This window comes from Fistularia commersonii, chromosome 33 (assembly GCF_037954325.1).
Source record: "Fistularia commersonii isolate RoL2024-O1a breed Wild chromosome 33, RoL_Fcom_v1.0, whole genome shotgun sequence".
NCBI classification, from domain to species: Eukaryota; Metazoa; Chordata; class Actinopteri; order Syngnathiformes; family Fistulariidae; genus Fistularia; species Fistularia commersonii.
This window is the reverse complement of record NC_141316.1, coordinates 11,339,773-11,367,347: the sequence shown is the minus strand read 5'-3', so window position 1 is coordinate 11,367,347 and position 27,575 is coordinate 11,339,773. Positions and strand designations below refer to the sequence as shown.

Below are 27,575 nucleotides of genomic sequence, written 5' to 3'. Positions count from 1 at the left end.
CGGCTGAAGATGCATGGATGGATGGATAGTAAAACAAGACAAAGCACCGTCCTGCAAACCGATCCTCGTTTTCTGGAACTAAACAAACTTACAGGACCACCTGGGACAACGTACACTTCAGGAATAATGATAATAATGATGGTATTAATAATAATTGTTGTATGTTTTTAGTGCTGCAGTTTGTTGTGCTTTTTAAACTGATAACGTGAATGTTTGGATTATTTCTGAGTAGCAATTATTTAAGAGGACATCATGCAATTAGTGTTTTTCATCAGTGTTTAATTTCCACTGGAAACATGGTGTTAGAGGAGAAGCATCAAGAATGAATGGATGAATTAACATGCCGCGAGTTTATTCGTAGTAGTTTCTGTCAGAGTGGAGTGACAGATTGAGCAGCTCACATTGTATCTTCTTGAGGTTCTAGTCTTGGTTCTGCGAGGCTCTGTTCCCTGCAAATGGGAATCTGAGCTGCATATTGGGGACTAAGGCTGCAGTCCTTTGAGGCACCCACTGATCAGATGAGGACGTGAGCACAGACAATATTGTCTTAAGGTTTTAATTACTGTAAGCGTTTGTTCTTCTCTTTGCTGTGAGCGTTCTGTTGATGGATCTTCTTTATCTCATAGAGCAAACAGACCGAGGAGAACATTCCTCCTGAAAAGAAAGTGAATGTTGATTTCTAACTCTGTGTGTGTGTGTGTGTGTGTGTGTGTGTGTGTGTGTGTGTGTGTGTGTGTGTGTGTGTGTGTGTGTGTGTGTGTGTGTGTGTGTGTGTGTGTGTGTGTGTGTGTGTGTGTGTGTGTGTGTGTGTGTGCGTGTGTTTTCAGGACGATGAGGTGGTCCTGCAGTGTTCAGCCACCATCCACAAGGAGCAGCAGAAACTCTGCCTGGCCGCTGAGGGCTTCGGAAACAGGCTGTGTTTCCTTGAATCCATCTCCAACTCCAAGGTAGTCAGAGCCTCTCGAATCAAGGCCTCATGTCAGCATCCAGCTGAGATGTCAGCACACGGCAGCAGCATGGTCCGGTCCACCATCACTCCCAGTAGCGGCCTGTTGGTGCGGGCCATGAGTCCTGATGGGCTTAACCCGTTCACCACAGCAGGAACTGAGTGGTAGTGTGGACAGTGAGTGAGCGGGTTAGCACAGAAAACACACGATGTAATGGTTTGTTAATCCGGATCCTCCCGGCCCTCAACTACTAGACATGTACATACATGAATAAATGCAGTAGAATGTGATGAGTCTACTTTCGTAAAAGCTCTCCTACTGTTTGTCTTCAGAATGTGCCTCCAGATCTTTCCATTTGCACCTTTGTATTGGAGCAGTCACTGTCGGTTCGAGCCTTGCAGGAAATGCTGGCCAACACGGAGGAGAAAGCTGACGGGGTGAGTATCAATATGCTCACACACACACACACACACACACACACACTGTGGACAAACTGTCCAGTGAGCCTCTGGTTCAGCAGCAGACCCCACAATGTGCACCAGTGGAAGGTGGCAGATGAGTAGTAAAGTGGAGTGTGTCCACAGCACTTCTGGGAGATTGTGTCGCGCGTTCTGGTTGTGTTGCTGGATCTGAGGAGAACTTGTCTTCATCACCAAAAGGCATCCAGCATGAGGCAGCGGGACCAGAGCGTATCTCGACCAGAAAGGCCATATCATATTTAATGTAAAGGGTAATGGCAAATGTCTGGGTTGAGGTATATAAAAACAGATCATCCCCTGAGGGCGTTTCCTTTCTCCCGCCTCCTCTTTCTCATTGGTCGTGGCAATGTTTGCATGTATTTGCAGTCTGAACGGTGATCAGCGCACACACCCAACCGACCGCAGCCAGTCTGCTCCGAGATTAAGATCACCAGATCGCTGAGACTGAGGCCAGTTCAGCCTCATTCCCTTCACACGCTGGCAGGTCGCTGTGCTCAACCAGCCCCCAACCAGCCCTAACCAGCCCCAACCAGCCCCGCCCGCTGTCCCTCCCACAGCCCCAACCATATCATTCATATAATAATTGTAATAATAAAAACAATAACAATAATAATAGTAATAATAATAATAAGAAGAAGAAGAAGAAGAATACTAATTTGAAGGCCACTTTCCTGACATTCAAGCACAGCATACAGACACAAAGTATACAAAGAGAACATGTTAGTAACTAGCGAGTAACCAGCTAGCAGGTGGTGTCAGCCTTTGCTCGCCAGAAGATGTAGTACCTATATAGTGCTGTCTAATACCACTACTATGGAATACCAAATACCAAATCTTTTTGATACTATCTATTTACTACTATCTAATACCAAATCTGTATAATCATATGGAATAACAAATACTATGTGTATAATCCTAAGAAATACCAAATACAATATTATCAAATGGAATACCAAATACTCTCTGTACAATACTATTTAATACCAAATGCTATCCGTATAATACTATTGAATACCAAACATTATCGATATACTACTATCTAATACTGATTACTATCCAAATACCTTTGAAAACTTCATGCATGGCCTGGACTGAAAAGCTGAAGAGCAACACAATTTCATTTTGCCAATTTATTGGTGGCAATATCAATTTGTTTGATCAGTTGATTGATTGATCAATTGATGGGGTTAATATCATGAGCAGTATCATAGTTGGTGAAAGGACGGTAACATTGTTATATTAATTTTCAAGTTTTAAGAGTTATTTGATGTTTTGTTTTAATTGTGAGAGATATAAAAATGAATCTGATTTATTGGGAATGGATTCTTTCTGGAGGCGTTGACCCACAGATTGTGGAAACTTGTCAGTTCGGTATTTGTTGTCCAGAATGTGATGAGAGGTAGGAGTGGTAGCTCTGGGCCGTTAACTTCATCCATTGGAGATGGGTGAGACAGTGCACACACCCAGGAGACAGGACCTGATGACCTGAGGATGTGACCGTCAGGTCCATCATAACTTGCATTTCATTTTGTCAAGTGTTTTTATCTGGTCTTTTTATTCTGTCAACATCTCCCACTCTCTCTTTCTAACACACACACACACATACACACACAGATGTTTTGTTGAACCCGATGTTATGTTCCTCCATTGGACAAGAACTGAGCAGGAAAGATCTGGTGCTAGCAGTGCAAGTGGGTGACCCCAAACTAAACCCATTTAGCCAGTAGATGCAAAGGCTGTGGGATGGAGGATCTCCGGTAGGCTCCTCCCTGCCCACCTTACTGAAGAGTCCGACCAAGGCTCGGGACGGAGGGGGGGGTCAAGACACCATTTCTGAAATGTGAGATATCTCTGTTCTCTAAGGGGCTGAAGCCACTCAGGTCAACTCTTGGGAGTCCACACCGCACTCCTCCAGTAAGGTAGTTCTCCTAATGACCAGTCACTTCCAATGAGGATGGATTTGTGCTCAACAACTTCTATGATGTATTCTATGACAATTATTGTCATACGCTTTTATCCAAAGCGACTTACAGTCCGGGATTGAACCCCAGATCTCATACATGCGTAGCTCGTGCTCTTCCACTGAGCTACACATTTACATACAACAGACCCTGCCAAAATATGAATTGTTTATATTATTTCATGAATTTATGAATGGATTGATTTCTGTCTGTACAAGGATGGCAGCCACTCATGTTTTCCTCCTCTCTCTCATCTCCACACAGCATGTAGATGTGGAAGTTTGGGTAGGTCTGCCTGCACGCGCTGTCTGTGTTTGTGGTGGTTGTGGTCATACGTCTGTCTCCTGCTGTCTGGTGTCTTCTGCTGTATTCCAGCTCCACAGTATGTGCCGTAAGACCTGCTTCTGCACTAATGGCCCGGTGACCTTGTCAACCCACAAAAATATAATGATTGATTTGAACCCCATTGGTTTCATGGTCGAGTAAATATCCTGGAGAGCCCATCTACTGCATGCTGTCATTATATCAACATCTTCTTATTATCTAACACACATTCAGAAATGAGTCATCTTGATCACAGCCCAGAAAAAAGCCAGCCCTCGTGCAGGGAGGCGATACCACCATGAACTTCAGAATTCACAGAGGACTTGGAGGATCCAGAAGTGTCTGGGGAAAGATGAAGTCCAACAATGAACTGAAGATCAACGTGTCTGAGCATGTTCTTAAAGCCATAACGTTCAAAGAATGAAGACTAAATAGATCTGTCTCACACTTGTTAAGAGGAGAGCATACATGTCAGAGGGTGTGATGATCTCTTGCCAGTGTGCCCTGACATGTACATCATTGCATTCCTCTCCTCGCACTGGAAATGGGACTAATCTGTCTTTGGAAAATATTTAAAGGCACTATCAAATTGTACTTTTGGAAAAGGGCAAATTCTATATGCTCATGATCAATGTTTAGGACTGCAGGAGAACCATGCCAGAACCAAGGTTGGTTCCGGCGTTGGGCGACAACAGATTGGCTGACAAAACCCAGAAGATGACAAGGAGCTTCAGTACACCATGTAGTTTTTACGATCACAATGAATTTACAAGCAGGAGTCTTTTAAAGGGCAGCAAACCTGAGCCTCGACTGTTACGAGCAATCTCAGGATCGGTACAAGCTTTGAATGCTGTTTGGTAAGACTACCTACCTCCACGCCCCGTGGCTCTGATTGGTCACTCAGTTTCATTTATAATGAAGTTGTTGGTGTTTGAGCTCTGGCTGTTGTTGAGTTAGTATTTACATTCTAGATGATGATTACCAAAGAGGTGTTGGATTGGTTGCTTCAAATCTTTACTGAACACACACACAAAGTGGTAATGTAACATAAGTTAAGATAAGCTGATTCTTTCCTCAGTCAACCCTAGGAGTATCATGGGGTATTCTTTGTGTGTCCTCAGTGAATCCTTGGTGTTTCTTCAGTGTATGCTTGGTGTTTGCTCTTTGTATCCTTGGTGTTTCCTCAGTGTAACCTTGATGTTTCCTCAGTGTATCCTTGGTGTTTCCTCTGTCCTTCCTTGGTGAATCCTTGGAGTATGCTGGATTATGCTCTTTGTATCCTCAGTGTGCCCCCGGTGTTACCTCAGAGTATCCTTGGTGTTTCCTCTGTGCTTCCTTGGAGAACCCTTGGAGTATCCTTGGTGTTTCCTCTGTGCTTCCTTGGAGAACCCTTTGAGTATCCTTGGTGTATCCTCGGTGTTTCCTTGGCGTATCCGTCGTGTTTCCTCGCGTATCCTCAGTGTATCCATGACCTTTCCTCTGTGATTTCTCGGTGAACCCTTGGAGTGTGCCAGAGTATCCTCAGTGTATCCTCAGTGTATCCTCAGTGTATCCTCAGTGTACCCTCAGTGTACCCTCAGTGTACCCTCAGTGTACCCTCAGTGTACCCTCAGTGTACCCTCAGTGTACCCTCAGTGTACCCTCAGTGTTTCCTCTGTGTTTCCTCGGCGTATCCTCGCGTATCCTCAGTGTATCCTTGGTGTTTCCTCAGTGTATCCTTGGTGTTTCCTCATTGTGTCCTTGGTGTTTCCTTACTGTTCCCTAAGGTGTGGTTCTCGCCCCTTTACCTTTCTCAGAGGTTGCTCAGCAATGTCCTCGACTGTTTGACCCTTGATCTTTATGACTCCATCTCTCCTCTGATTAGATGCCTCATCATCTTTGGCCAAACCATCCTCATATGTTGGTGAAAGGACATGTGAGAGAGTGAATGGTTGCTTGTCATCAGGGTCCAGGGTGAATGACTCAATGACAGCTGGGATTGGCTTCAACAATGCTGGAGTGTGGGATAGAAAAATAATGGATGAATAAAAGAGTGCTGCTGAACATTGAAGAAGGTATGAATGAATCAGTTGATTCATTCAATCACCTGTCCGTTTACCTTCACTGTTCAGTCTCCCTTCTGCAATTAGCAGTTGTTGTTTTTTTCAGCAACCATAATTATTATTGATAATGAGTCTCAATTATTTTATCCAGTAGCAGATAATTTCATGCCAAGTGAAGCCTTTGAAAAGACAAAGTTTTATCTCAACAGAAACCAACTAAAAAACTAACTTACTAAATTGAGGTGAATTAGAATATTCTAGCAGCTCTAGTTTGGGAGGTGATGCACGTGGATGCATGTTCCTGTCATGAGCGTGTCAGTAGTAGCGCAGTACAGTATTTTACTGATCAATCCCATTTGTCAATCAACTCCGATGGCAGAAGAGCACAAACAACCCTCCTTGTCATCCAGGAGCTAGTGGCTAATCTGTGTGGATCTGAAGATGTGATGGTTTCTCCCCTGAAACAGCAGTGTGATTACACCAAGTTTCCCTGCTCTCTCTGTCTTGAGGGATGAGCACGATGAGAAAACAACAATGTAAATGCAAAACCATCGGTTGGCAGAGATTTGGTTGTTTTACCTCATCGCATCAGGCAAGGTTTCATGGCGGTTAGCTAAGGTTCTCAACAAAAATGGAGGCTGCTTGAACTACATATACAGGACAATCCCAGCGCAGAGCATGAAAAGCTACAGGCAGGTATTTCTGACCGATCAGAGAACTTTTCGAGGATCCAAATTTTCAACATTCAAACAAAACAGACGGTTGCATGGTCTTCATTCAAGAATATTCCCTGGAGCGTTAAAGTTGAGGGTTACAATGAACAAGTGGGAGAATTACAGCTTGGCTGTAAAATGAGCACCAAAGTCCTTCATAGCCACTTAGATAGTCCTCCAGAAAACCTCGAGGACCCACCCTCAGTGAAGAACCAATATGTAAGAAGTATCAAGGGACACTTGGATACGGTCATGTTGCAGGGTCATTGTTGGTCTGCTCCGTGCAGTTGTTCTTGGGAAGCTCAGCACAATAAGTCTTTGAAGCACAGCTTTTTGGAGATGTCTGGGCAAACGGACAGCGTGTTGGAAACGGTTTTCATCCTTAAAGAGGCCATAATGCTGATTTGAACACATCAGTCCTTTGGGCCAGTTGGTGGTTCGGGTATCATCTCAGTGACCATATTAAGAATCTGCCTGCTAAAAGGGTCAAATATCTGAGGCACCAAATTCCGCATTCCCCACTTTTAATGTCGTGCGCATGGTTCCGTTGAGAATATTTGAAGGAGTAAACAGTCCACTTAAGACAGGTCAAAGTTAGAGAACACCTGAAATGGCCTGTCCTTCTCTTCATGCCCACACCTGTTTTATTCATGTCTGTTGTCCCTGTTTTCAGTGTCCAGCCTCTTTTCACTCCTCCTCCTCATGTGAACCTTTTCCCTCTCATGTCCGTTCTGTCCCCACAGTCGGCCCAGGGTGGAGGCCATCGCACTTTACTGTACGGACATGCTGTCCTGCTGCGACACTCCTACAGCGGAATGGTCAGTTCTCACAAACACACACAGACACAATTTCTGTGAAAATACTCAACATTTCCCAGTCAGATCTGATGTGGCATGAAAGGTCAAGGTCTGAAGATCAGAGTCAGCTGGAATGGCGAAAGAACTTTGACTGGTTTGGAGTTACTCCTCGGAGAAACGTGTCAGGAAAGTAACCGAGCATGATCTTGAACAATGCAGCTACACAAGATGTAAAATCCAAATGTACTTGGGTTTCAACCACACAAGTAGAGTGGTCAGCGGTCATTATCATAATAGGAATATGTCAGATTATATTAACAATTATTCCGAGAGGATATTTAATGCAATAAGTAACTCCATTGTTGCCATTCTTGCCGTGTGGGTCCCAACCTCTGTGCTGACACGTCCGTGGATCAATTGGGAGTGGGCTGCCCAAAAAATAATCAATTATTTCCTTTGGATTTGTTATCTGTATCTGAACAATCTTTATTTTGAAAAATCTTTTATTTTGAAAAATGACCGGAATCTCCTGGTTACATCTCGGTCACTTGGGCGCCAAAAATGTAACCCAAAGGCTAGCAAAAAGAGTAAAAACACAGACATCAGGCGGAACGTTTCTTTTCCAAGGTGAGAAGGTCTAGTGAAGAGACAGAAGAAGAGTCTACAACTTCCAAGAAAAAGAAAGATTCTAACATACAATACCAGGAGTTCTATTTGAAATGTGGATTTATTGTAACAGGTGATTCCCACAGACCGAGCCGCTCTGCATAATATGCGACAATGAGGCAATGGAGCCTTCATCATACTCATGTTATGTTGTTGCCGCAATGCTACGCGAGAGCTGCTCATAAAGTTGCATTAGAGTACACAGTGGATTCACGTTTATTATTACAGGCGCAATATAAACAATCGACGTGTACCCACCCAGCCCACTCCCGGTCCACGATAAAACTGTCAAGCGTTGACCGGTGCGAGGTGATAAAAAGGTTGGGGACCACTGATGTATGGCATGAACACGAGTCAAAGCCCGGTTCATGTCTCTTGTGTTTTTAGAAGTTATTTGGTGATAAATTGTCGATGAATATTTGTGACGGTCCCCTAGGCAGAGTAAAGTGGTTGTTGCCACAGCAACGGGTGATAGGGATCCCCATTAAGTTATTTGGTCACAATTGTGTCCTTTGTGTGTCCGTTTAGTACCTGTGCTGTCTGTCCACCTCCCGCTCATCCACAGACAAGCTGGCTTTTGACGTAGGGCTGCAGGAAGACACCACAGGTAGGGACGGAGATCCAGAGAGAACACATTCTCTCTCTGTCTGATGTAGCACAAACTCTGTGCTCTGGGGGGGGGGTCTCCTGGAACATCCTGGAGTTGTTCGTAGAGCCATTTCACAGGAGAAAAGCTACACGAGATTCCAGACAGACCTGAGATGAGTCAAGGAAACCTGTGTCGTTTTATATTCCCACTCTTTGCGCGCGTGTGTGTGTTTTGTGACGCAGGCGAGGCGTGCTGGTGGACCATCCACCCAGCATCAAAGCAGCGATCTGAGGGGGAGAAGGTCAGAGTGGGAGATGACCTCATCCTTGTCAGCGTCTCCTCAGAGAGATATCTGGTCAGTAGCAGCCGTGACTCCTCAGCTTTGCTGGTAGAACTATAAAACACATGATGGATCCAAACGCAGCAGATTGGTCATGGATCGTTTCAGGGGTCTTCAACGTTTTCAGGCCAAAAACCCTGTTGGAGAGACAAGGACTATACATGTGTTTATATCAGGGGTGGGCAAACTTTTTGGCTCAGGGGCTACATTGACTTAACATTTGACAGACTGCCGGGTCAGTACAAGATAGAATGCATAAAAAAACACATTTGTTAATAGCATATTGGACAGTAACTCGTCCAACATTTGTCCGAACATTGTCTGACATTTGCTTTGAAAATAAAACCAGCTTGGTTTTGTAGGCTCTGACGTTTGCTTGCATTCCATCAACAAACGTTCTTTCCCTTGTAGCTTCACGTCCAGCTCATACATGTGTGTCAGTATTTCCACAGTAAAGGTTAAATCACAAAGCCAATCTGTGTCATTCAGCTCAGGAAAATTCTCAGGTTTTCTGAAATAGTTCCAAAAATGAATTAATCTCCTGTTTGAGCTCCCATTCATTGATCCAATCGTTCAATGGATCCGTTCAATGGGCCGGATTAAAAAGACTAACGGGCCGGATGTGGCCTGCGGGCTGTAGTTTGCCCACCCCTGGTTTGTGTATACACAGGCACACACACACACACACACACACACACACACACACACACATATATATCATCCATTGGTTGTGGGGTAGAAGGGCAAACTCACAGACCCACAGAAAAGTCCTGGAGATGATTTCCTCCAGTGTTTCTGTAAGAAAACGACTTTTAATGAAGGGACTGGAGTCAAATCCCAAAGTGGCGATAATGGATTCAATGAAGATAACTCTCAGGACCGGGTGTGTGATGATGGCACTAATGGTGTATTCAATGTTTTTAGAAAATGCTAAATTGTTGATAAATCACACCTCCTATGGAAATCTCAATTTGAATCAGGTGCTGTCCTTTCTAGTCTTACCTCATCTTCACCAGGATCTACTGGCCTTCTCGTGTGTCTGTCATTCTTGGCTTTTGTTTCTGCCCTGCAGCATCTGTCCTACGGAAACGGCAGCCTCCACGTGGACGCAGCCTTCCAGCAGACCCTGTGGAGCGTCGCCCCCATCTGTTCGGGCAGTGAAGTGGCGCAGGGTACGTTCGTCCGGGGTGAAGGATGACGGTGGATACATTATCTACCGCGCAACTGGCGTTTGCACATCTGCTGGGCTCACTGGTGTTTTGCACCTTATTCTGCAGGATTCACACTTCAAGTGCACTGTGTTTATCTGCAACCCATGCAGGCTTATGCACACTTTTTTCACCGCATATTTGAGACCAGTAAATCACAAAATATTTTAGTTAGGAGCTGTCAATCGCACATACTGTTAGTGTTTTGATGTTACCCTGTACTTACACGACAAGTACAACCATACAATGATAGAGAGGGTATGGTCCTATTCCAAGAGAATTATCACCTGTTTAGGTTTACCTCCTAGTTTTTCTTCATGTATTTTATTGTTCGGTTTTAAGCTATGACATTAGACAGACATACATGTGTTTTTTTGCTACTTGAAACAACAAGCTAGCGGTCATAATTCTCTGCTTATATTTAGTGATTCCTCTTTGTGGAGATATGGTGGATCAATGGTCACTACCAGCCTCACAGTGAGATGGTACCAGGTTTCTCTCCAGATGATTGTGTTCTTAACATGCCTGGTCTCCATGTTGCCCCAATGGCACTCCTTCTCCCGTCTGCAGGGTTCCTCATCGGAGGCGATGTCCTGCGTCTCCTTCATGGCCACATGGATGAATGTCTGACTGTTCCATCAGGGGAGCACGGGGAGCAGCAGAGAAGGTACCTTCTTCCAGTCTCAGAGGATATCAAAGTGTCACTTTTTGGTTGCTGCCATTGGTAAATAGGACTATAGCACTCCATGGAGGGACTCAAAAAAGAGATGTTTTGGTGCTACATCTCTGCCGCTCCTCTCCAAGAGAAGACAAAGCTCAGGCAGCGGAGCTTTGACAAGGTTTTCCTCTGTCGTCAAACAAGAACATTAATCCGGCCGCCGAGGTTTGACGGATGAATCATTCCGCCCCCACGAGTGCACACATTGCTGTGGAACGTCGTGCGCCGGATGCATCTCCAGTGTTCCAGGACAGGCAATAAATGAAATGCTCAATAGGAAGTTCAGCTCCTTTAGATGTACACATCTAGAATTTGTCTTTGCTTCTTCTTTTTTATGTGCTGCCTCTTCGTTTGTCTCTTAATACTGAACTAACATTTCATGAAAGAACCTTCATCACTCAAGAAGTTACTCATGTTAGCCGGTTCCTACTGGAATAAAGCAGGCTCATCGCTGTATTTCACAAACTTTTGTGCCCCTCGCCATTTCACCACCCTCCCCCGGTGAAAGCACATGAATACACCATTTGTAAATCGCTCAAAGTACCTCTTTCGTCATTAGATGCCACCATTGAGCAACAATGTCCACCACATATAAGTGACCGATTTTTGTAGAGCTCTGCTGCCAATGTCCCTTGGAAGTCCCTTTGTAGCTCTGGATCCAGGAGTCAGCTGGACAACAGTCTCACTTTCAACCTCAATGCAAGGTCACTTATAAAGAGCCAAATTTGATCTCACTGGATTTTACAATTCCAGGACAGTACACTACGAGGGGGGAGAAGTTTCCACCCATGCCAGGTCGCTGTGGAGGCTGGAAACACTGAGAGTTGTGTAAGTACAACGTGCTCAACAGAATAAATTGCTTGGCAAAGCTCTGTGTAGCTCTGTGGAGTTCTGGTCATCAGAAGGGCTGCGGTAGACTGACGGTTAAAATTAGGGATCACCGTCAATCTGCTCGCTGTTATTGATGAGCACCGATCATTTGACCAGTTGTTCATAATAAACAGTGCTTAGGTCTTTGTGGATCTGCTTCAAGGTGGAGTGGAAGCCATATCCGCTGGGGCCAGCCCTTCAGACTGAGACACGTGACCTCTGGAAAGTATCTGAGTCTAACAGAAGACAAATCATTGCTGCTGATGGACAAAGAGAAAGCAGATGTCAAGTCCACCGCCTTCTGCTTCAGGTCCTCTAAGGTAGGCGTTCATTGCAGCATCCGTGACTCGTAGAGGCAATGATCCACTCTTGAAGGCTGCAGGTCCCCTCTTCATTCATTCATTGCACTCGTTACCTACACCATGTGTCTCATTGTCAGGGGGTCCCTTGGATTGGCCGACAGGCAGGGTTCACCCGCAACCAGTTGCCAGGCCATCACAGGGCCACGTCTCGAGGCATATGACCATTCACTCCTTCATTCATTCATTCACACCTCATTTAGAGGCAGGGTTTTCTGCTCACTTCAAAACTGTTGACAGTGCTGTATAATTGCCCCACCTGTTCTACCATGGAGAAGATGAGTGAAACCAAGCGGTGCTGAACGTGTTTGTCCTGCAGGAGAAGCTGGACCACAGCGTGAGGAAGGAGGTAGATGGGATGGGTGTCCCCGACATCAAGTACGGTGACTCTGTGTGTTACATCCAACATGTTAACACCTGCCTCTGGCTCACCTACCAGACCATTGATGCCAAATGTGCTCGCATGGGTGGCGTCCAGAGAAAGGTACTTTTCTTCTCTGCATACGGTGACCTTGACCACGTGGTCATCGGCATCACGTGTGATAAAACCAGACACGGTGAGAATCTGTAGCGTAAGTCAGCTGTCTTCAGACCGGTGGGCAATGGTAAGCTCGTGGGCATTTTGCTTACCTGAAGATACAAAGACCTCGCCAGCCAGAGGTTTGAAAACCACCTTGGCTCATTTCCTAGCAAAAGTGCAGGGGGTGAAATGACTCGTAGAAGCATTGCTTAATAACCAGACCATATTCCCTCTGTAAAGCCAGGTCTGGGTCAACTCCCAGGTGGACTGTTGTGTGCTTTGCATCAGTGGAGACCATAGTTTGGATCCTATCAGGAGCTCGGTCAGGGGAAGGGGGGTGGCACTTTTTATCCTCTGTGGTCACACCCTTCTGCTGGTGTCTATGAGTAAGATACAGGCAGCAAGCTTCCTCTCAGGTCTGCTGCACTGAGCCTATGTCAATAAGATATTCAGAGGTTGTTCAGAGTTTTTTCTGTGTTTCAGGCGATCATGCATCACGAAGGGCACATGGACGACGGGCTGACACTGTCTCGATCCCAACACGAGGAGAGTCGCACTGCGAGGGTGATCCGCAGCTCGGTGTTTCTCTTCAACCTCTTTATCAGGTCAATGATCACGCCGTCTTTCATATGTGCAATGCCAGGTGTGCAGAGACGGGCCAAGCTTACCATGAAGCAGAAGATACGGCAGTTAATGGGATTCTGCACTTTATATGTGATATAGCAGCCGTCACGGTTATGAGGTTACTGGTCACCAGCTGATCCACAGCCCTGCTGACACTTCCCAAGGCAGGCGTGTTGAGCTCAACAAACATACAAGATTTGATAATGGATGTTACTAAATGAGTGAAGTGATTGGAATGGGCCCTTCAAGCCCAGAAAGTCAGCTCCCATGTGTCCCATGTTGGTTCTTCTGCTGTGAACCCAGAGGTGATCATGGGATCAGCTTCCTTGTGGGGATTAGTTCATTTTTAAGTTCACATTTGCCGAAGAATGTTTTAAGGCAATTTGACCGTGTTAAGCGCTGTGGTTAGTTCTACTTGTGGAATGATCACCAGGAGCTGTTAGTTAAACTGGTCCATTTTAATGCCATTTGTTGAGGGCAATTGTTGTGAGTCATCTTTTTTTTAGCTGCTTGCCGCTCTAAGCCTTTCAAACGACACCACAAAATCATCTCACGGCTGTTAGATGCCACATGCCGCTCGGGATTTACAATGAATATTAACATACAGGAAATCAAAGAAGGACCTGCCACTTTTTCCAGATTTGAAGGTTGGAATCATCTATGTTTGGACCACAGGGGTAATATGATTTTAACTTCAAATCAGTAACGTGTCAGAAAATTGGTCAACTCAATTTGGTAAAAAAAAATGATGACAGGTGGCTCTTTTTTTATTTTTTTATGATTTTCAGTAAGTAATTTCCCCTGATCTCATCTTTGAAGCCATTCAAAAAATATATTGAATTAAAAATAAAATTAAAATAGGACTGAAAAAGATGTGTTGCCTGGCTCACGCAACCCTAAGGGTGCTGAAGCCGATGCTCTCCCCGATCAGGTACGTGCACAGGTGTGGCAGGAATAAAATCAACCCATGACTCTGATACCGGGCGCGTCGAGCTCCGGGTTAACAACCAGCTCCACGGCTGCCCATAGCCTGCAGGGAGCCGTGGAAACTGGGTTCTCCGGATGGAAGGAGGGGGGCCGAGGGCACATCTGGATGCAGGGACAGGAGGAACCTTGAATGATGGAGTGACAAAAACTTTAGAAAAAGTACTACACATGCAATATTTGCTTTGAACGAGTACTGCAGGTACAATATTTGCTTTGAAAGAGTACTGTAGATGGAGTATTTGCTTGGAAAGAGTTCTACAGGTGCGCTATTTGGGGCAGCATGCCGCAGTCAGGTAGAGCCATCGTCTTTGGAACCAAACATTCCTGGTTGCCGAAATGTTGTTGAGCAAGACTCTGAACCCCTCACTGGTTCCCTGGCGCTGATGGATGGCATGCCCACTGCTCATGGTTCATCCATGATGGGTTCATTGCAGAGAACAAATTTCCCCACGGGAATTAATAAAAGGATAAATTATTATTATTATTTGCTTAGAAGGAGTACTAGAGATGCAGTATTTGCTTTGAACGAGTACTGCAGGTGCAGTATTTGGGAGGGTTTGACATCAGCCCATTCCTCCTTGAACAGGGGTCTGGATGCTCTGAGGAAAAAGGGCCGGAGCACCACCTCTGACCTGCCCATCGACTCAGTAAGCCTGAGTCTGCAAGATCTGATTGGCTACTTCCAACCACCTGGAGATCACCTGGAACATGAAGAAAAGCAGAACCGTCTTAGAGCCCTCAAGAACCGACAAAACCTCTTTCAAGAGGAGGTAGGTAGTGTGTGTGTGTGTGTGTGTGTGTGTGTGTGTGTGTGTGTGTGTGTGTGTGTGTGTGTGTGTGTGTGTGTGTGTGTGTGTGTGTGTGTGTGTGTGTGTGTGTGTGTGATAGACAGACAGATAGGCAGATAGACAGCCCTCCTTCACCTCTACATGGATGTAGACAACCATGACATGCAGATGTTTGTATGATGACGTGCTGAGTGATGCAGCAGAAGCTCTGTAAGCACTGAGGAGGAACCAGGAGGGCTGCTCTGCCCCATCCCCGCAAAGCGTGCACCATCCACTCTCTGAAATGCCGGCCAACATCCCGAGAACATCGCGGTGGCTGGAAGAGGCTGGACTGAAGAAGCGTAAGCATTGACCACAGCCAGACTGAAGCGGGGCGTGAACATGAGACCGGGGGTCAATCCAGCACAAATCACCAGGCTGCGAGATGCTGGCGGGGAAAACTGACAGGATATGGAGCGGCGTCACAAGTTGGTTGCGTGGTGTGCAGGAACTGTGCTGAGTGAGGCTGCAGGTCCCGGGGTCGAGGTGGAAGACGCCTACAAGGGTGATCCAACAACCAAGCCGAGAGCCTGCGGGACTTTTAGTTCCAGTCAGACAAACTGGTGATGAGGTTAGGGTTAGGACTAAGTCTTAAGAAAAAATGTGAAGAAGGCCAAAAAAAACCAAAATAAAGGCATGGAGCATTCAGGAAGGCATCCGGACATTGCCATGCTACTTATATAGAACTATAGTCCAGCAAACATCAACTGAAGTTAGGTATCTGTGGAGGTCCTCGGTCATCAAGGTCATGGTGAATTCTTGTTGCGGCAACTGGACTTGAATTTCTTCCCCTGAAGATGTTTCGCTCCTCATCAGTTCTAATGACCTGCTGGGAGTTTCCCAATATAACCAGGATGTCCTCCACTCATGAGCCAAACACCAGAAGCCAAGCCAAGTGAGTGTGTGTGCGGGAATGGCTTTGTTAAAATCAATATGTCCAGTAGAGCTTGAATGATGTATTAGGAGACATAGAAGAGGCCATGCAGGAATTGTCCTAGTGCATGTAGATGATCAGGTCAATCAGCGAGTAAGGTGTATGCGTGTGTGTGTGTGCGTGTGCGTGTGCGTGTGTGTGTGTGTGTGCCCGCGCACAGGGGATGATTAGCCTGGTGTTGGAGTGCATAGATCGACTACACGTCTACAGCAGCGCAGCCCATTTCACTGAGGCGGTGGGACGCGGGGTTGGTGACGCCTGGAGCTCCATCCTTAACTCACTCTACCAACTGCTGGGTACACACACACACACACACACACACACACACACACACACACACACAATGAAGAAAATCTAAAGCTAGATTGTGTTACACCGACAGAAACATGCAACAACCCATTTAGTCAAAAGGAAAAGCCAACCTCTGGTGTAACCATCCATCACCATGGATGGGAGCAATGACTCAGACCACCAGGCATGTTGGAACAGAAGGTAGCAGAGCAACATCCTGAAGCAACGTGCAGTCCACCCTTGTCCTCTGACTAATGTTTGTCGCTTAATGGACATTTGGGCATGAAACATCTAGAGGAGCTCATTTAGGAGCAGCCTTCAAAGTCATCTTCTGGATACCCCGTCCCTTAAAGTGGGGCGGATTGACTGTCAATGTTATTGTGGCAGCCGGACTTGGTTTTTCTCCCGGAAGATGTTTCCCCTCTGATCCGACAGACTAGCTTGTTCCAGATTTTACCAGTGATACCATTTAGAGGGTTGTTTTTTCTGCACTAACACCTCATCCCATTGTCCCCTCCAGCTGCGCTCATCAGGGGCAACAGAAAGAACTGTGCCCAGTTCTCCGGCTCCCTGGACTGGCTCATCAGCAGGCTGGAGAGACTGGAGGCGTCTTCTGGTAGGTCTTTGTCCGGACTCGGAGAGCAGCGTCCAGCTGCCGTCAGTGTGTGCAAAGCACAGAACTTGCTCGGGTTTTACCGGTGGATGATCCCAATGGTCTGTTTGCTCAGAGGAGCCCCGACAGATCCAGAACCATGTGTTCTAAGCGTTGGGTTTTCCTGTTTTTGACAGCTACAGGTCTCTTGTCAAACCTTTCTGGACCCCTTCCATTCCATCCCGTCTTCACTGCTTTTTGTGGGGGTGGCAAAAGTCAGATTCCCTTCGAGGCCTGTGAGAGGCGTATCCGTGTTTTCTGTTGTATTTGCATCACTTTTCGGAGCATGGCAAATATATTTGGCTTGATAAAATCCCACCAGCTGCACATTCTTCTGTGCTCCGTCCTCTCGGTGCGCTGACTTACAGAAAGACCTCGTAAAAAGCCTAATTTGAATCCGGTCAGGTCGCAGGGACAATGTGAGGACAGTTGGGAAATTTGTGACTGGAGGGACTGGGAAGGATTGTTTTGGATATTTCACTGCCAACCACGATGGGATGTCCATCGTTCTTGACGCTGCGGGCCAAATATACGAGACTTCACACGCCGAAACCTTGAGAGCGCGGGACTTAACACACTTGTGGTTGTTATCACTTCCGCCATCATCCCTGCGATGTGTTCATCACAAAGAACATGCTTGCAGTTGATCCTGTGATGTTGTTCAACCAGGAATATTGGAAGTCCTTCACTGCGTGCTGGTGGAAAGTCCTGAGGCCCTGAACATCATCAAGGAAGGACACATCAAGTCCATTATATCCCTCCTGGACAAGCATGGGCGCAACCACAAGGTGCCATCAGAGACACACACACAACCTGGAGATGAGCATACCAGTATATGAAAAGTCAAATGCATGTAGTCGCCGCTCTGCTGCACTATCAGTGTCAGTCAGGGGACTCTTTGCACACAGACTCTGCTAAAGTGCGTCAGAGTCATCAGTCGCCAATGACCTTGCGGTCCCAGCGCAGTCGGTTCTGCCGTGCATTGACGTCGGTGTGTTCTGCCGGGTGCAGGTCCTCGACGTGCTGTGCTCGCTGTGTGTGTGTCACGGCGTGGCGGTGCGCTCGAACCAGCATCTGATCTGTGACAACCTGCTGCCGGGGAGGGATCTGCTGCTGCAGACTCGTCTGGTCAACCATGTAAGCAGGTATGTACGCACGGAGTTTGTTTGTGGGCCGGCGAAGTTGTTCAACGTTCAGTCATCGGTAACGACATCCAGGTCTTCTCTTGCCCGGGCAGCATGAGACCCAATATCTTCCTGGGTGTCAGCGACGGCTCTGCCCAGTACAGGAAGTGGTACTACGAGTTGATCGTCGACCAAGTGCTGCCGTTCGTCACCGCCGAGGCCTCGCACCTTAGGGTGGGCTGGGCCAACACCAGTGGCTACGCCCCCTACCCCAGCGGGGGCGAGGGCTGGGGCGGCAATGGAGTCGGGGACGACCTTTACTCCTACGGCTTCGACGGCCTCCACCTGTGGTCAGGTGGGTGTGTGTCAGCGTGGTCGTCTACCGCAGCGACAGTTTATAGACCAGAGATTGGGAAACCAGCCAAAGCAGACCTTTAACTTCTGGGTCCTTCAGACATGTAGTACTTTTAAAGTAAAAAGTATTCTAATTACAAAGTAAACTCTTAACTTTGAAAACGTAGTATTTATTTTCCCTTGTAATTTATTGTGTGTGAACTTTGTAGTCAACAGCAGCTCTTTATATGGTTCTTATTCATTTTTTGTGCATGTGTGTGCATATATATTTATTTTTTTATTCTAATCAATTTGCATCTTCTTCTTCTTCTTTCGGCTTTTCCCGTCAGGTGTCGCCACAGCGGGTCAACTTTCTCCATCTAACCCTATTCTCTGTATCCTCCTCTCTCACACCAACTACCTTCATATCTTCTCTCATTACGTCCATAAATCTTCTCTTTGGTCTTCCTCCAGACCTCTTGCCTGGCAGCTCCAATTCCAGCATCCGTCTACCAGTATATTCTCTATCCCTCCTCTGTCCATGACCCAACCATCTCAGTCTGGCTTCTCCGACCTTCTCTCCAAAACATCTAACATGTGCTGTTCCTCTGATGGACTCGTTCCTGATCCTCTCCATCCTGGTCACTCCCAAAGAGGACCTCAACATCCTTATCTCTATTCTAATCAATTTGCATAAAACTGTCATTTCCAGTTAACTGTATTTGCAAACATCGAGGGCGACTTGTGAAATTCTGTTTTTGTTCTTGAGCTTTCGAGCCATTTAAGTTGTGCTCATGGACAGAGTGATGAGAAGCTCCAGAAGCCAGTGAGTGTCCTCAAGGCTGATGAAGCCTCGGTTGTGTTGCTCCTCCTCTCCTGCTCAGGCTGCATCGCGAGGACTGTCAGCTCGCCCAACCAGCACCTCCTGAGAGCCGAGGATGTGGTGAGCTGCTGTCTGGACCTCAGCGTGCCGAGCATCTCCTTCAGGATTAACGGCCAGCCAGTCCAGGGCATGTTTGAGAACTTCAACCCCGACGGCCTCTTCTTCCCCGTGGCCAGCTTCTCTGCAGGAGTCAAGTCAGTACCTGAATGGGATTCTGGACCTTCAGACCTCAGATAAAGTCCCCGTACTCTCAAAGCCGTCGGCTGCTTTAGATAAATTGGTCATGTGTTACATGTGTCGCACCGAATGATTTCATGTGACACATTTTTGAAAACATATTTCAATGCTTCTTCTCATTTTGATGCACGGTATTTTTTCCAAATACATTTTTCATTCCTGCAGTCATTTGAATGGAGCCTTCTCATGCTTCCAATGTAACCGGACCCATGGATGCGTCCACAACACCCTCAGCTTTGGTCACAGAATGTTTTTGCTGGTCATTTTGCAGACAAAGTTTACATCGAGGTAGAAGTCCTACTCAGCAGCAAGGTCTTTCTTGAGCCTTTGAGGGGTTCCATTTGCTTCCAAGTCAGCAGAGCCTCGTTGTACCATATCTAAGGCTTCGGGGTTATTTCTGATGGGTGTCGACAGAGGCGTGTTCTGTAGACGACCCACTCCGCATATCTGACTGGAACAGTCGTGGAGGACAAACTCCTAAACGTGTCCGCGGAGCCACCGAGACACAGGGCCTTCGGTGTCCTAACCCGGCAACTCCATATGGCCGGAGAAACAGACAAACACTGTGTGATGACTCATTCTGTGACAGGTTGTTCCAAAAATGATAACGTTTTTGAGACATATCTTCAAAGTACTTGCTGAATGAGCGTCTCATTGTTTGTAGTTTTACATTCAATGTGTTTACAATAACTGACTTAGTATGTGTCCCCGGTGGTGTCGTGTTTGGTCGCACAGGAATCTGACTGTTGCTGATTTTGAACGATTGGAAGTAACGTGTCGTCGAACCACTGAACGCGACAGGATGTCCTTGTCCCCGCTTTCACGCTCAGGTTTCGCTTCCTCCTCGGCGGTCGTCACGGCGAGTTCAAGTTCCTGCCCCCCCCGGGCTACGCTCCCTGCTACGAGGCAGTGCTGCCGAGGGAGAAGCTGAAGCTGGAGGCCGGTCAGGACCAGACGGCAGCCCGAGACCTGCTGGGACCCACTGTCACTCTGAGCCAAGCAGCATTTACTCCCACACCAGTCAACACCAGCCAGGTCCGGTAGAATTCACTCCTCTTGTCAGACACACCGCTTCCAATAGAGCTCATCCCAGGGCCTCAACATTGTGACCGATGGAGGATTTCTCTTAGCATCACATCAGGACCCCTTTCTCATCATTTTTGGACGAACCATGGAGCGCCATATCTACGTCAACATCAGTATCTATACCTCAGCCCAACCAAAGCAAAAGCAGAGTTTGTATTTTCTGTTCAAAGTGATGAATCGTCAGATTCGTCCACTGACGCTGCTGCGAAACATAGGCGCTTTTCCGGGTTCATCATAAAATGATGCTCCGAGTGTGTCGACGATGACGGGGAGCCAATGCATGCTTGGGAAGGAAGAATGTGCAGAGAGGACAGGCTGTAAAGGTGTGCTCTGTTTGTGTGCATGTAGATTGTCCTGCCGCCTCACCTGGAGAGGATCCGGGAGAAGCTGGCAGAAAACATCCATGAGCTCTGGGTGATGAACAAGATAGAGCTGGGCTGGACGTACGGTGCTGTGAGTACGGCCCGCTAAACCCCGTTATTAGACTCCATCGTCCCGACGATAGAAAATCGTGAGACAATCAAACATTGGTCCGGCGGTTGGCGTGTGAAGTGAATGGAAGAGTGAGGATTGTGGAATTCACAGATGGATCTTGACACTCTTCTCTTCATTTGCCGCGTCATGCCATGGAAGTTGCCAAAACCTTAAAAGCGTCATGGGTCTCAGCACGAAAACCAGGTCTGCATTTGTGTCTTTTTCAGTTACGGGACGACAATAAGAGGCAGCACCCCTGCCTGGTGGAGTTCTCCAAGCTTCCCGAGCAGGAACGAAGCTACAACTTACAGATGTCTCTGGAGACCCTCAAGTAAGTGGCACAAGATCAGTCTCCTCTGAACTGGTTACACATCACAAATCACATCATTAATTTTTCCCCAAGAGCTAGTTCAGGCAAAGAAAGCTAAACAAAGAGTTGACTTCCATGTAGGTTCTCGATGCCTGTCAAGATCTCAGTCACGCGGATCAAAGTTCATTGGAAAATGTTTACTGCAGCAACTGCTCAGCTTCTTGAGCACACGTTTCCTGAGGATTCCATCCCTTTAGTCCTAAGCGTGCTTTAAAACCCGAGGTGGGGGTTGGTGTACTCGAGTCGGGGATCAAACAGGGTTTGTAAAGTCAGGTCCAGGACCTTTAATCAGACCCGAGCTGGATAAAGGACCAAACTGGAAGTGACTGGAAGGCAGCGTTGAAGGCTGCTCTCTCATGTGAGTGATTGCCCTTCCAGTTTGGCAGTCTGGAGATGTCTCCAGATGTCTCCTTCTCCCTGGCCAAGGTGCCGGCCTTCAAGGAGAGAGCCTTGGCCTTAGTTTCTCACCCTGGCCAAGGACCCAGCTCTCTGCTGTGGTCGTTTGGCTTCCCAGCATGTATTTCTAACATTCTTCTTTGCACCGTCCTATTTACTACATTTTGAAGCATCTTCAGGGTGTCCTGCTCGTGGGACGGAGACTTTTGCCTCAGGTAGTTGCAGGGTCCGAGGGTACAAGGAATATGGTGTTTATGAAAGATCTGCCTGAGATTCCTGAAACACCTGCACTGTTTGGTCTGACAATAGCCTTTCTATTTTAGTATCTTATCTTCCTCCTTTTTTAGCTATTTTTGTCATTACGCAGAGAACTTTAACGCTCTCATGATCCGAGTTTGATGCTTTCTCCTTCGCCGAAGGCTTGCGGTTCACTTAAGTTTCTTCCCAATGAGGAAGCCTCTTGGATCAGGAGCAAACTTCTACGAATGAGCCATGTCCGATTTGCACAATCTGATTATCATGGTCTTCAGGTTGCATCTTCGCTAGCTCAGTTTGAAATGTAGGATGCATTCTAAAGGGTGATGCCAATTGACCGTATATAGTCAAAGTCAGCTTTATTGTCAATTTCTCCTACAGAGGAGCCGAGAAGACGTTTGTCTAGATCCCACAAAAACAAGAAACAAAGAAGTGATAAGAAATTGCACACTAAACAGTAAAGTGCACAGTAAACATTAGAATACAACCTGCAAACAGATACAAGTACTGGCACTGAGGTGAAACGAGGAAAGAGATATGATGGCATGAAATGTGTCAATATATGTTTTGTGTGAGTGGGAAATAGAAGCAGAGGTTTCTGCAGAGTAAAGGGCAAAAGTAGTAAGTATATAATACAATGAGTATGAAATGCAAGCAATGGAAATACGTTTGTCCTGGAAAGAGATTCCCCAGTGGGAAGGAAAGAAGGGTGTGTGATCGTGACCTGGGACAAACACACCGACCAGCACAGACTTCCCTTTCAGGGCGAGGAGAAGAAGGCCAAGCTGGGAGACCATGGATTCTTCCCCTTCAGAGAAAACTTGGAGCTGTGAAGAAAATAACTTGACTTAGGTTTTAAAAGAAACAACGTGATCTTCAGAGAGTCAAATGTAGTCTTTGAAAACTCAGTGTCTCGAATACATCAAACCATGATGACAACATCTTAATCATATCTTTAAGTTTGTGTGTGTGTTTGTGTGTGTGTGTGTGTGTGTGTGTGTGTGTGTGTGTGTGTGTGTCACAGAACACTGCTGGCTTTGGGCTGCCATGTTGGTCTGGCCGATGAACACGCCGTGGATAAGGTTAAGAGCTTGAAGCTGCTGCCGACGTGAGTTCACGCCGCCGATAATTAACACAATGAATCGGTGGCTGGTTTCATGATGTCACATCCAGATTTGTTTTAATCTCCAACAAGCGCACTGAAAGTCCGATTCTTCGCGCAATGAGTCCCTTGTCTTTCTGGGTCACCCAGAAGTCTCTCCACATCATTCCATTGCAGTCATGTTTTGGCAATTAAAGATTTCTGGAGTTTGCAATGACCTCTCTGAAAATAGCTTGCTTCATCTTTTAAATTCTCTTGCAAATCCATTTTAAAGTAGCTTTGATTTGTTCCTTTAAATCTCGGGGTTGAAAATAACAGTCATTATTTCATGAAAGAGATCAGCGGGAGGCTCTTGAGCAGATGACTTCATACCGAACCATGCTACAACTGTTCCCTACAGCTACGAGTTGTCCAGTGGTTACAAACCTGCTCCCCTTGACCTGAATCACATCAAGCTGACCTCCACCCAGGAGGCCATGGTGGACAAACTTGCTGAAAATGCACACAATGTCTGGGCAAGGGACCGCATCCGCCAGGGCTGGACCTACGGCATCCAGCAGGTGACTGGACTTACATCTGACCGAAAGGACACGCCAAAGCGCCGGGCTTCCTGTCAGCGGATCTGGGTTTTGGCAGAGCCCTAATTCCTGCAGGGGGCGTCTTCGGGAGACTTGGCTGCCCGCTAACCGCCCTCTCCGTCCTCCATCCCTCTCAGGATGTCAAGAACCGCAGGAATCCCCGGCTGGTTCCCTACGTGCTGCTGGACGAGAGGACCAAAAAATCCAACAAGGACAGTCTGCGAGAGGCTGTCAGGACTCTACTGGGCTACGGCTACAATCTGGAGGCCCCAGACCAGGACCACGGTGATCCACCTCTATACATAAATAAGTTTGTACAGAAGGGACAGGTGATCTGTGAGACGTTTGGATCTGCTCACAGGCCGTTCAGGGAGGCATGATCACCATGAAAATAAATAAACAGCGGGGCAAAAAAAGTATTTAGTCCGCCACCAATTGTGCAAGTTCTCCCACTGAAAGATGAGAAAGGCCTGTAATTTTTATCATAGGTACACTTTATCTATGAAAGACACAATGGGGGGAAAGAATTCAGGAAGTCACATTGTAGGATTTTTAAAGGATTTATTTGCAAATTATGGTGGAAAATAAGTAATTTGGTCAACAACAAAAGTTCATCTCAGTACTTTGTTATATACCCTTTGTTGGCAATGACAGAGATCAAACATTGTCTGTAAGTCTTCAAACACTGTTGCTGGTATTTTGTCCCATTCCTCCATGCAGATCTCCTCTAGAGCGATGATGTTTTGGGGCTGTCGCTGTGCAACACGGATTTTCAACTCCCTCCAAAGATTTTCTATGGGGTTGAGATCAGGAGACCAGCTAGACATTTCCGGGACCTTGAAATGCTTCTTACGAAGCCACTGCTTTGTTGCTCAGGCGGTGTGTTTGGGATCATTGTCATGCCGAAAGACTCACCAACGATTCATTGTCAATGCCCTTGCTAATGGAAGGAGGTTTTCTCTCAAAATCTCACCATACATGGTCCCGTTCATTCTTTCCTTTCCACGGATCAGTCGTCCTGGTCCCTTTGCTGAAAAACAGCCCCAAAGCGTGATGTTTCCACCACCATGCTTCACAGAAGGTATGGTGTTATTTGGATGCAACCAAGCATTCTTTCTCCTCTAAACACAACAAGTTGAGTTCAGAGCAAACAGTTGTGTTTTGGTTTCATCTGACCATAGGACATTCTCCCAATCCTCTTCTGGATCATCTAAATGCGCTCCAGCAAACTTCAGACGGGCCTAGACATGTATGTTCTTTAACAGGAGGACACGTCTGGCACTGCAGGATTGAGTCTCTGGTGGCGTAGTGTGTTCCAGATGGTAGCCTTTGTAACTTTGGTCCCAGCTCTCTGCAGCTCATTCACTAGGTCCTCCCGTGTGGTCCTGGGATTTTTGTTCACTGCTATTGGGATTATTTTGACCCCACTGGGTGAGATCTTGCATGGAGACCCAGTTAAAGGGAGATTGTCAGTGGTCTTGCATGTCTACCATTTTCTAATAATTGTTCCCACAGTTGATTTCTTGGCCATAGTGAAGTTTGGAGTGCGACTGTTTGAGGTTTTGGCCGGATGTCTTCTGTACTGATAACCAGTTCAAACCGGTATCATTAAAACAGGTAACGTGGAGGACAGAGGAGCCTCCCCAAGAAGAAGTTACAGGTCTGTGAGAGCCAGAAACCTTGCTTGTATGTGGGTGACAAAATACTTATTTTGATGAAGAATTTACCTATTAATTGTATTAAAAATCCTATACTGTGATTTCCTGGAGTTTTTCCCCCCATTCTGTCTCATTGTTGAAGTGTACCTACGAAACTAAAACTAAAGGCCTTTCTCGTCTTTTCAAGTGAGAGAACTTACACTATTGGTGGCTGACTAAATACCTTTTTTCCCCACTGTATCATCATTGCTGTTATAGTTTAACACGTTCTCCTGTCATGTTACATCAGTAAGATCGTATTTATGGATCTGTTGTTGAATACACAATAGAGGACAGGAATAAATAATTCCATCAGCCCTGCAGGATGGCCAGATGGGACCAGAGACTGCCTCCAGATAATAGTTAGTGGTTAAAGGACTTTGTGGAGAGCAGCAACATACAAACTACACAAACATACACTAACTCCCAAGGGCTGGAAAAGCCTCCCGCAGGGGCTGATGGTTCTTCTCCATCCTGGATGACATTGTGCATTCATCCTCTTCTTCTCACCTAACACCTCATCCATCTCAAGGGGATGCCCTGGGACAGATCCGGCACCCTTGGTTTTCTGGTGTCCCTGATGTTTCAGCGATCCTCTGCAACGAGATTAGAACCTGATGCGCTGCAACCTCTATGAAAGTGACATCTGTGCCTGTTCCTCCATCCAGCAGCCCAAACTGATCCCAGCAACATGTCTGCCGAGAGATTCCGCATCTTCAGGGCCGAAAAGACCTACTGCGTTTCTGCGGGGAAGTGGTACTTTGAGCTGGAGGTTGGTGGCATCTCTGGTACTTTTCGTGAAATGCACCTTTTTAGAAAGACAAATGTATTTTTTCTATTTTTCCCATAAATTGCTTCTTTAGTCTACAGGCATTCTCATCTTTCTTCTGAAAAGGTTTTGACCACCATTTGTCTGCATTCCTTCAGGTTTCTTCTGTTGGATATAATGTCGATGGTCTTCTGTTGGTCCCAGGTCCTGACCGCTGGGGAGATGAGGGTGGGCTGGGCCAGACCAGGATGCCTTCCAGATCACGAGCTGGGCTCTGATGACCAGGCCTTCATTTTTGACGGATTCAAGGTGCTTAGATTTCTGTTAAAGTTGTACCTTCAAACCACAGCCAATGAAAACCATCCAAAGTGTGTGTTTGTGTGTGTGTGTTTGTGTGTGTATACACGTGTACCAGGTCCAGCGCTGGCACCAAGGGAATGAGCACTTTGGTCGTGCTTGGCAGACCGGGGACGTGGTAGGCTGCATGGTGGACCTGAACGAGCAGACCATGATGTTCACCCTGAACGGGGAGGTGCTGCTGGACGACTCTGGATCTGAACTGGCCTTCAAGGACTTTGACATCGGTGAAGGTTGGCACTGAAGCCTTTACAAATTAGCAACTGTTAGCAAAACTGAACTCCCTCGCGGTCTTGGCTGGGAGGAAAGGCACGAAGGTCTCGTCTTTCCACAGAATTCCTGTTTTTTGCGTCGTATGACAAGAAAGACTGACGTGATGAAAGGAAGTCAAGTTTTAAAAATGTGTTTAAACCTACCAGCCGATAAATCCCAGCCTTCAGACTTCTGCTGTGGACTTCAGCACAGATCACCTTCTTGGGGAGGTCATCAACATGTGGATCTTATCTTCCCTAGTCGAATGTTATGGATGTTCTATCCAATATGTTCTGAGAGGTGGACGGTTGATCATCTTTTGAAAAAAGTCACACTTTGTTTGGGTTGGATGTTGAAAGGTTTCCCGCTGATGTCTCCCATGTCTCCCTCCACCAGGCTTCATCCCCGTATGCAGTCTAGGGGTGTGTCAGGTGGGCAGGATGAACTTCGGTAAAGATGTCAGCAAACTGAAGTACTTCACCATCTGCGGCTTGCAGGAAGGCTATGAGCCCTTCGCTGTCAATATGAACCGAGACGTCACTATGTGGCTCAGCAAGAGACTGCCTCAGTTTGTACCTGTCCCCCCAGATCACCAGCACATCCAGGTGAGACCCTCCCCTCAGACAAAGCCAAGGGACTACTTCATCAAAGTATCTTCTCCACAATCCAAACACAAGCTCATTGAGGTTGAAGCATTTCCTGGAAACCTGTGGCAGCTGAAGTTTCTGTCAAAGACAAAAAAAAATTAGGGCCATTAGTCACAGACCATTCCCACAGACAGTAGTTATGGACAGTAGCCACAGACAGTAGCCAT

At 46.6% G+C, this 27,575-nt stretch overlaps 1 protein-coding gene across 1 annotated transcript in view; it reads left to right on the top strand.

Annotated features, from left to right (window-relative positions):
• The window catches only part of ryr2a (ryanodine receptor 2a (cardiac)), a 116,997-nt gene that overhangs the window by 26,681 nt on the left and 62,741 nt on the right, over nucleotides 1–27,575 (top strand). Inside the window, exons 2-29 of the mRNA XM_086140256.1 lie at nucleotides 849–1,055; nucleotides 1,280–1,384; nucleotides 7,210–7,284; nucleotides 8,458–8,536; nucleotides 8,761–8,873; nucleotides 9,931–10,030; nucleotides 10,637–10,733; nucleotides 11,538–11,612; nucleotides 11,818–11,974; nucleotides 12,333–12,497; nucleotides 13,017–13,138; nucleotides 14,731–14,914; nucleotides 16,066–16,201; nucleotides 16,717–16,812; nucleotides 17,518–17,636; nucleotides 17,860–17,993; nucleotides 18,086–18,327; nucleotides 19,190–19,382; nucleotides 20,256–20,460; nucleotides 20,860–20,964; nucleotides 21,213–21,316; nucleotides 23,031–23,114; nucleotides 23,509–23,668; nucleotides 23,824–23,971; nucleotides 26,052–26,155; nucleotides 26,357–26,461; nucleotides 26,568–26,742; nucleotides 27,158–27,366. Of these exons, the coding sequence (XP_085996382.1) occupies nucleotides 849–1,055; nucleotides 1,280–1,384; nucleotides 7,210–7,284; nucleotides 8,458–8,536; nucleotides 8,761–8,873; nucleotides 9,931–10,030; nucleotides 10,637–10,733; nucleotides 11,538–11,612; nucleotides 11,818–11,974; nucleotides 12,333–12,497; nucleotides 13,017–13,138; nucleotides 14,731–14,914; nucleotides 16,066–16,201; nucleotides 16,717–16,812; nucleotides 17,518–17,636; nucleotides 17,860–17,993; nucleotides 18,086–18,327; nucleotides 19,190–19,382; nucleotides 20,256–20,460; nucleotides 20,860–20,964; nucleotides 21,213–21,316; nucleotides 23,031–23,114; nucleotides 23,509–23,668; nucleotides 23,824–23,971; nucleotides 26,052–26,155; nucleotides 26,357–26,461; nucleotides 26,568–26,742; nucleotides 27,158–27,366 (3,798 nt within the window). The remainder of the gene's footprint in view (nucleotides 1–848; nucleotides 1,056–1,279; nucleotides 1,385–7,209; nucleotides 7,285–8,457; nucleotides 8,537–8,760; nucleotides 8,874–9,930; nucleotides 10,031–10,636; nucleotides 10,734–11,537; nucleotides 11,613–11,817; nucleotides 11,975–12,332; nucleotides 12,498–13,016; nucleotides 13,139–14,730; nucleotides 14,915–16,065; nucleotides 16,202–16,716; nucleotides 16,813–17,517; nucleotides 17,637–17,859; nucleotides 17,994–18,085; nucleotides 18,328–19,189; nucleotides 19,383–20,255; nucleotides 20,461–20,859; nucleotides 20,965–21,212; nucleotides 21,317–23,030; nucleotides 23,115–23,508; nucleotides 23,669–23,823; nucleotides 23,972–26,051; nucleotides 26,156–26,356; nucleotides 26,462–26,567; nucleotides 26,743–27,157; nucleotides 27,367–27,575) is intronic.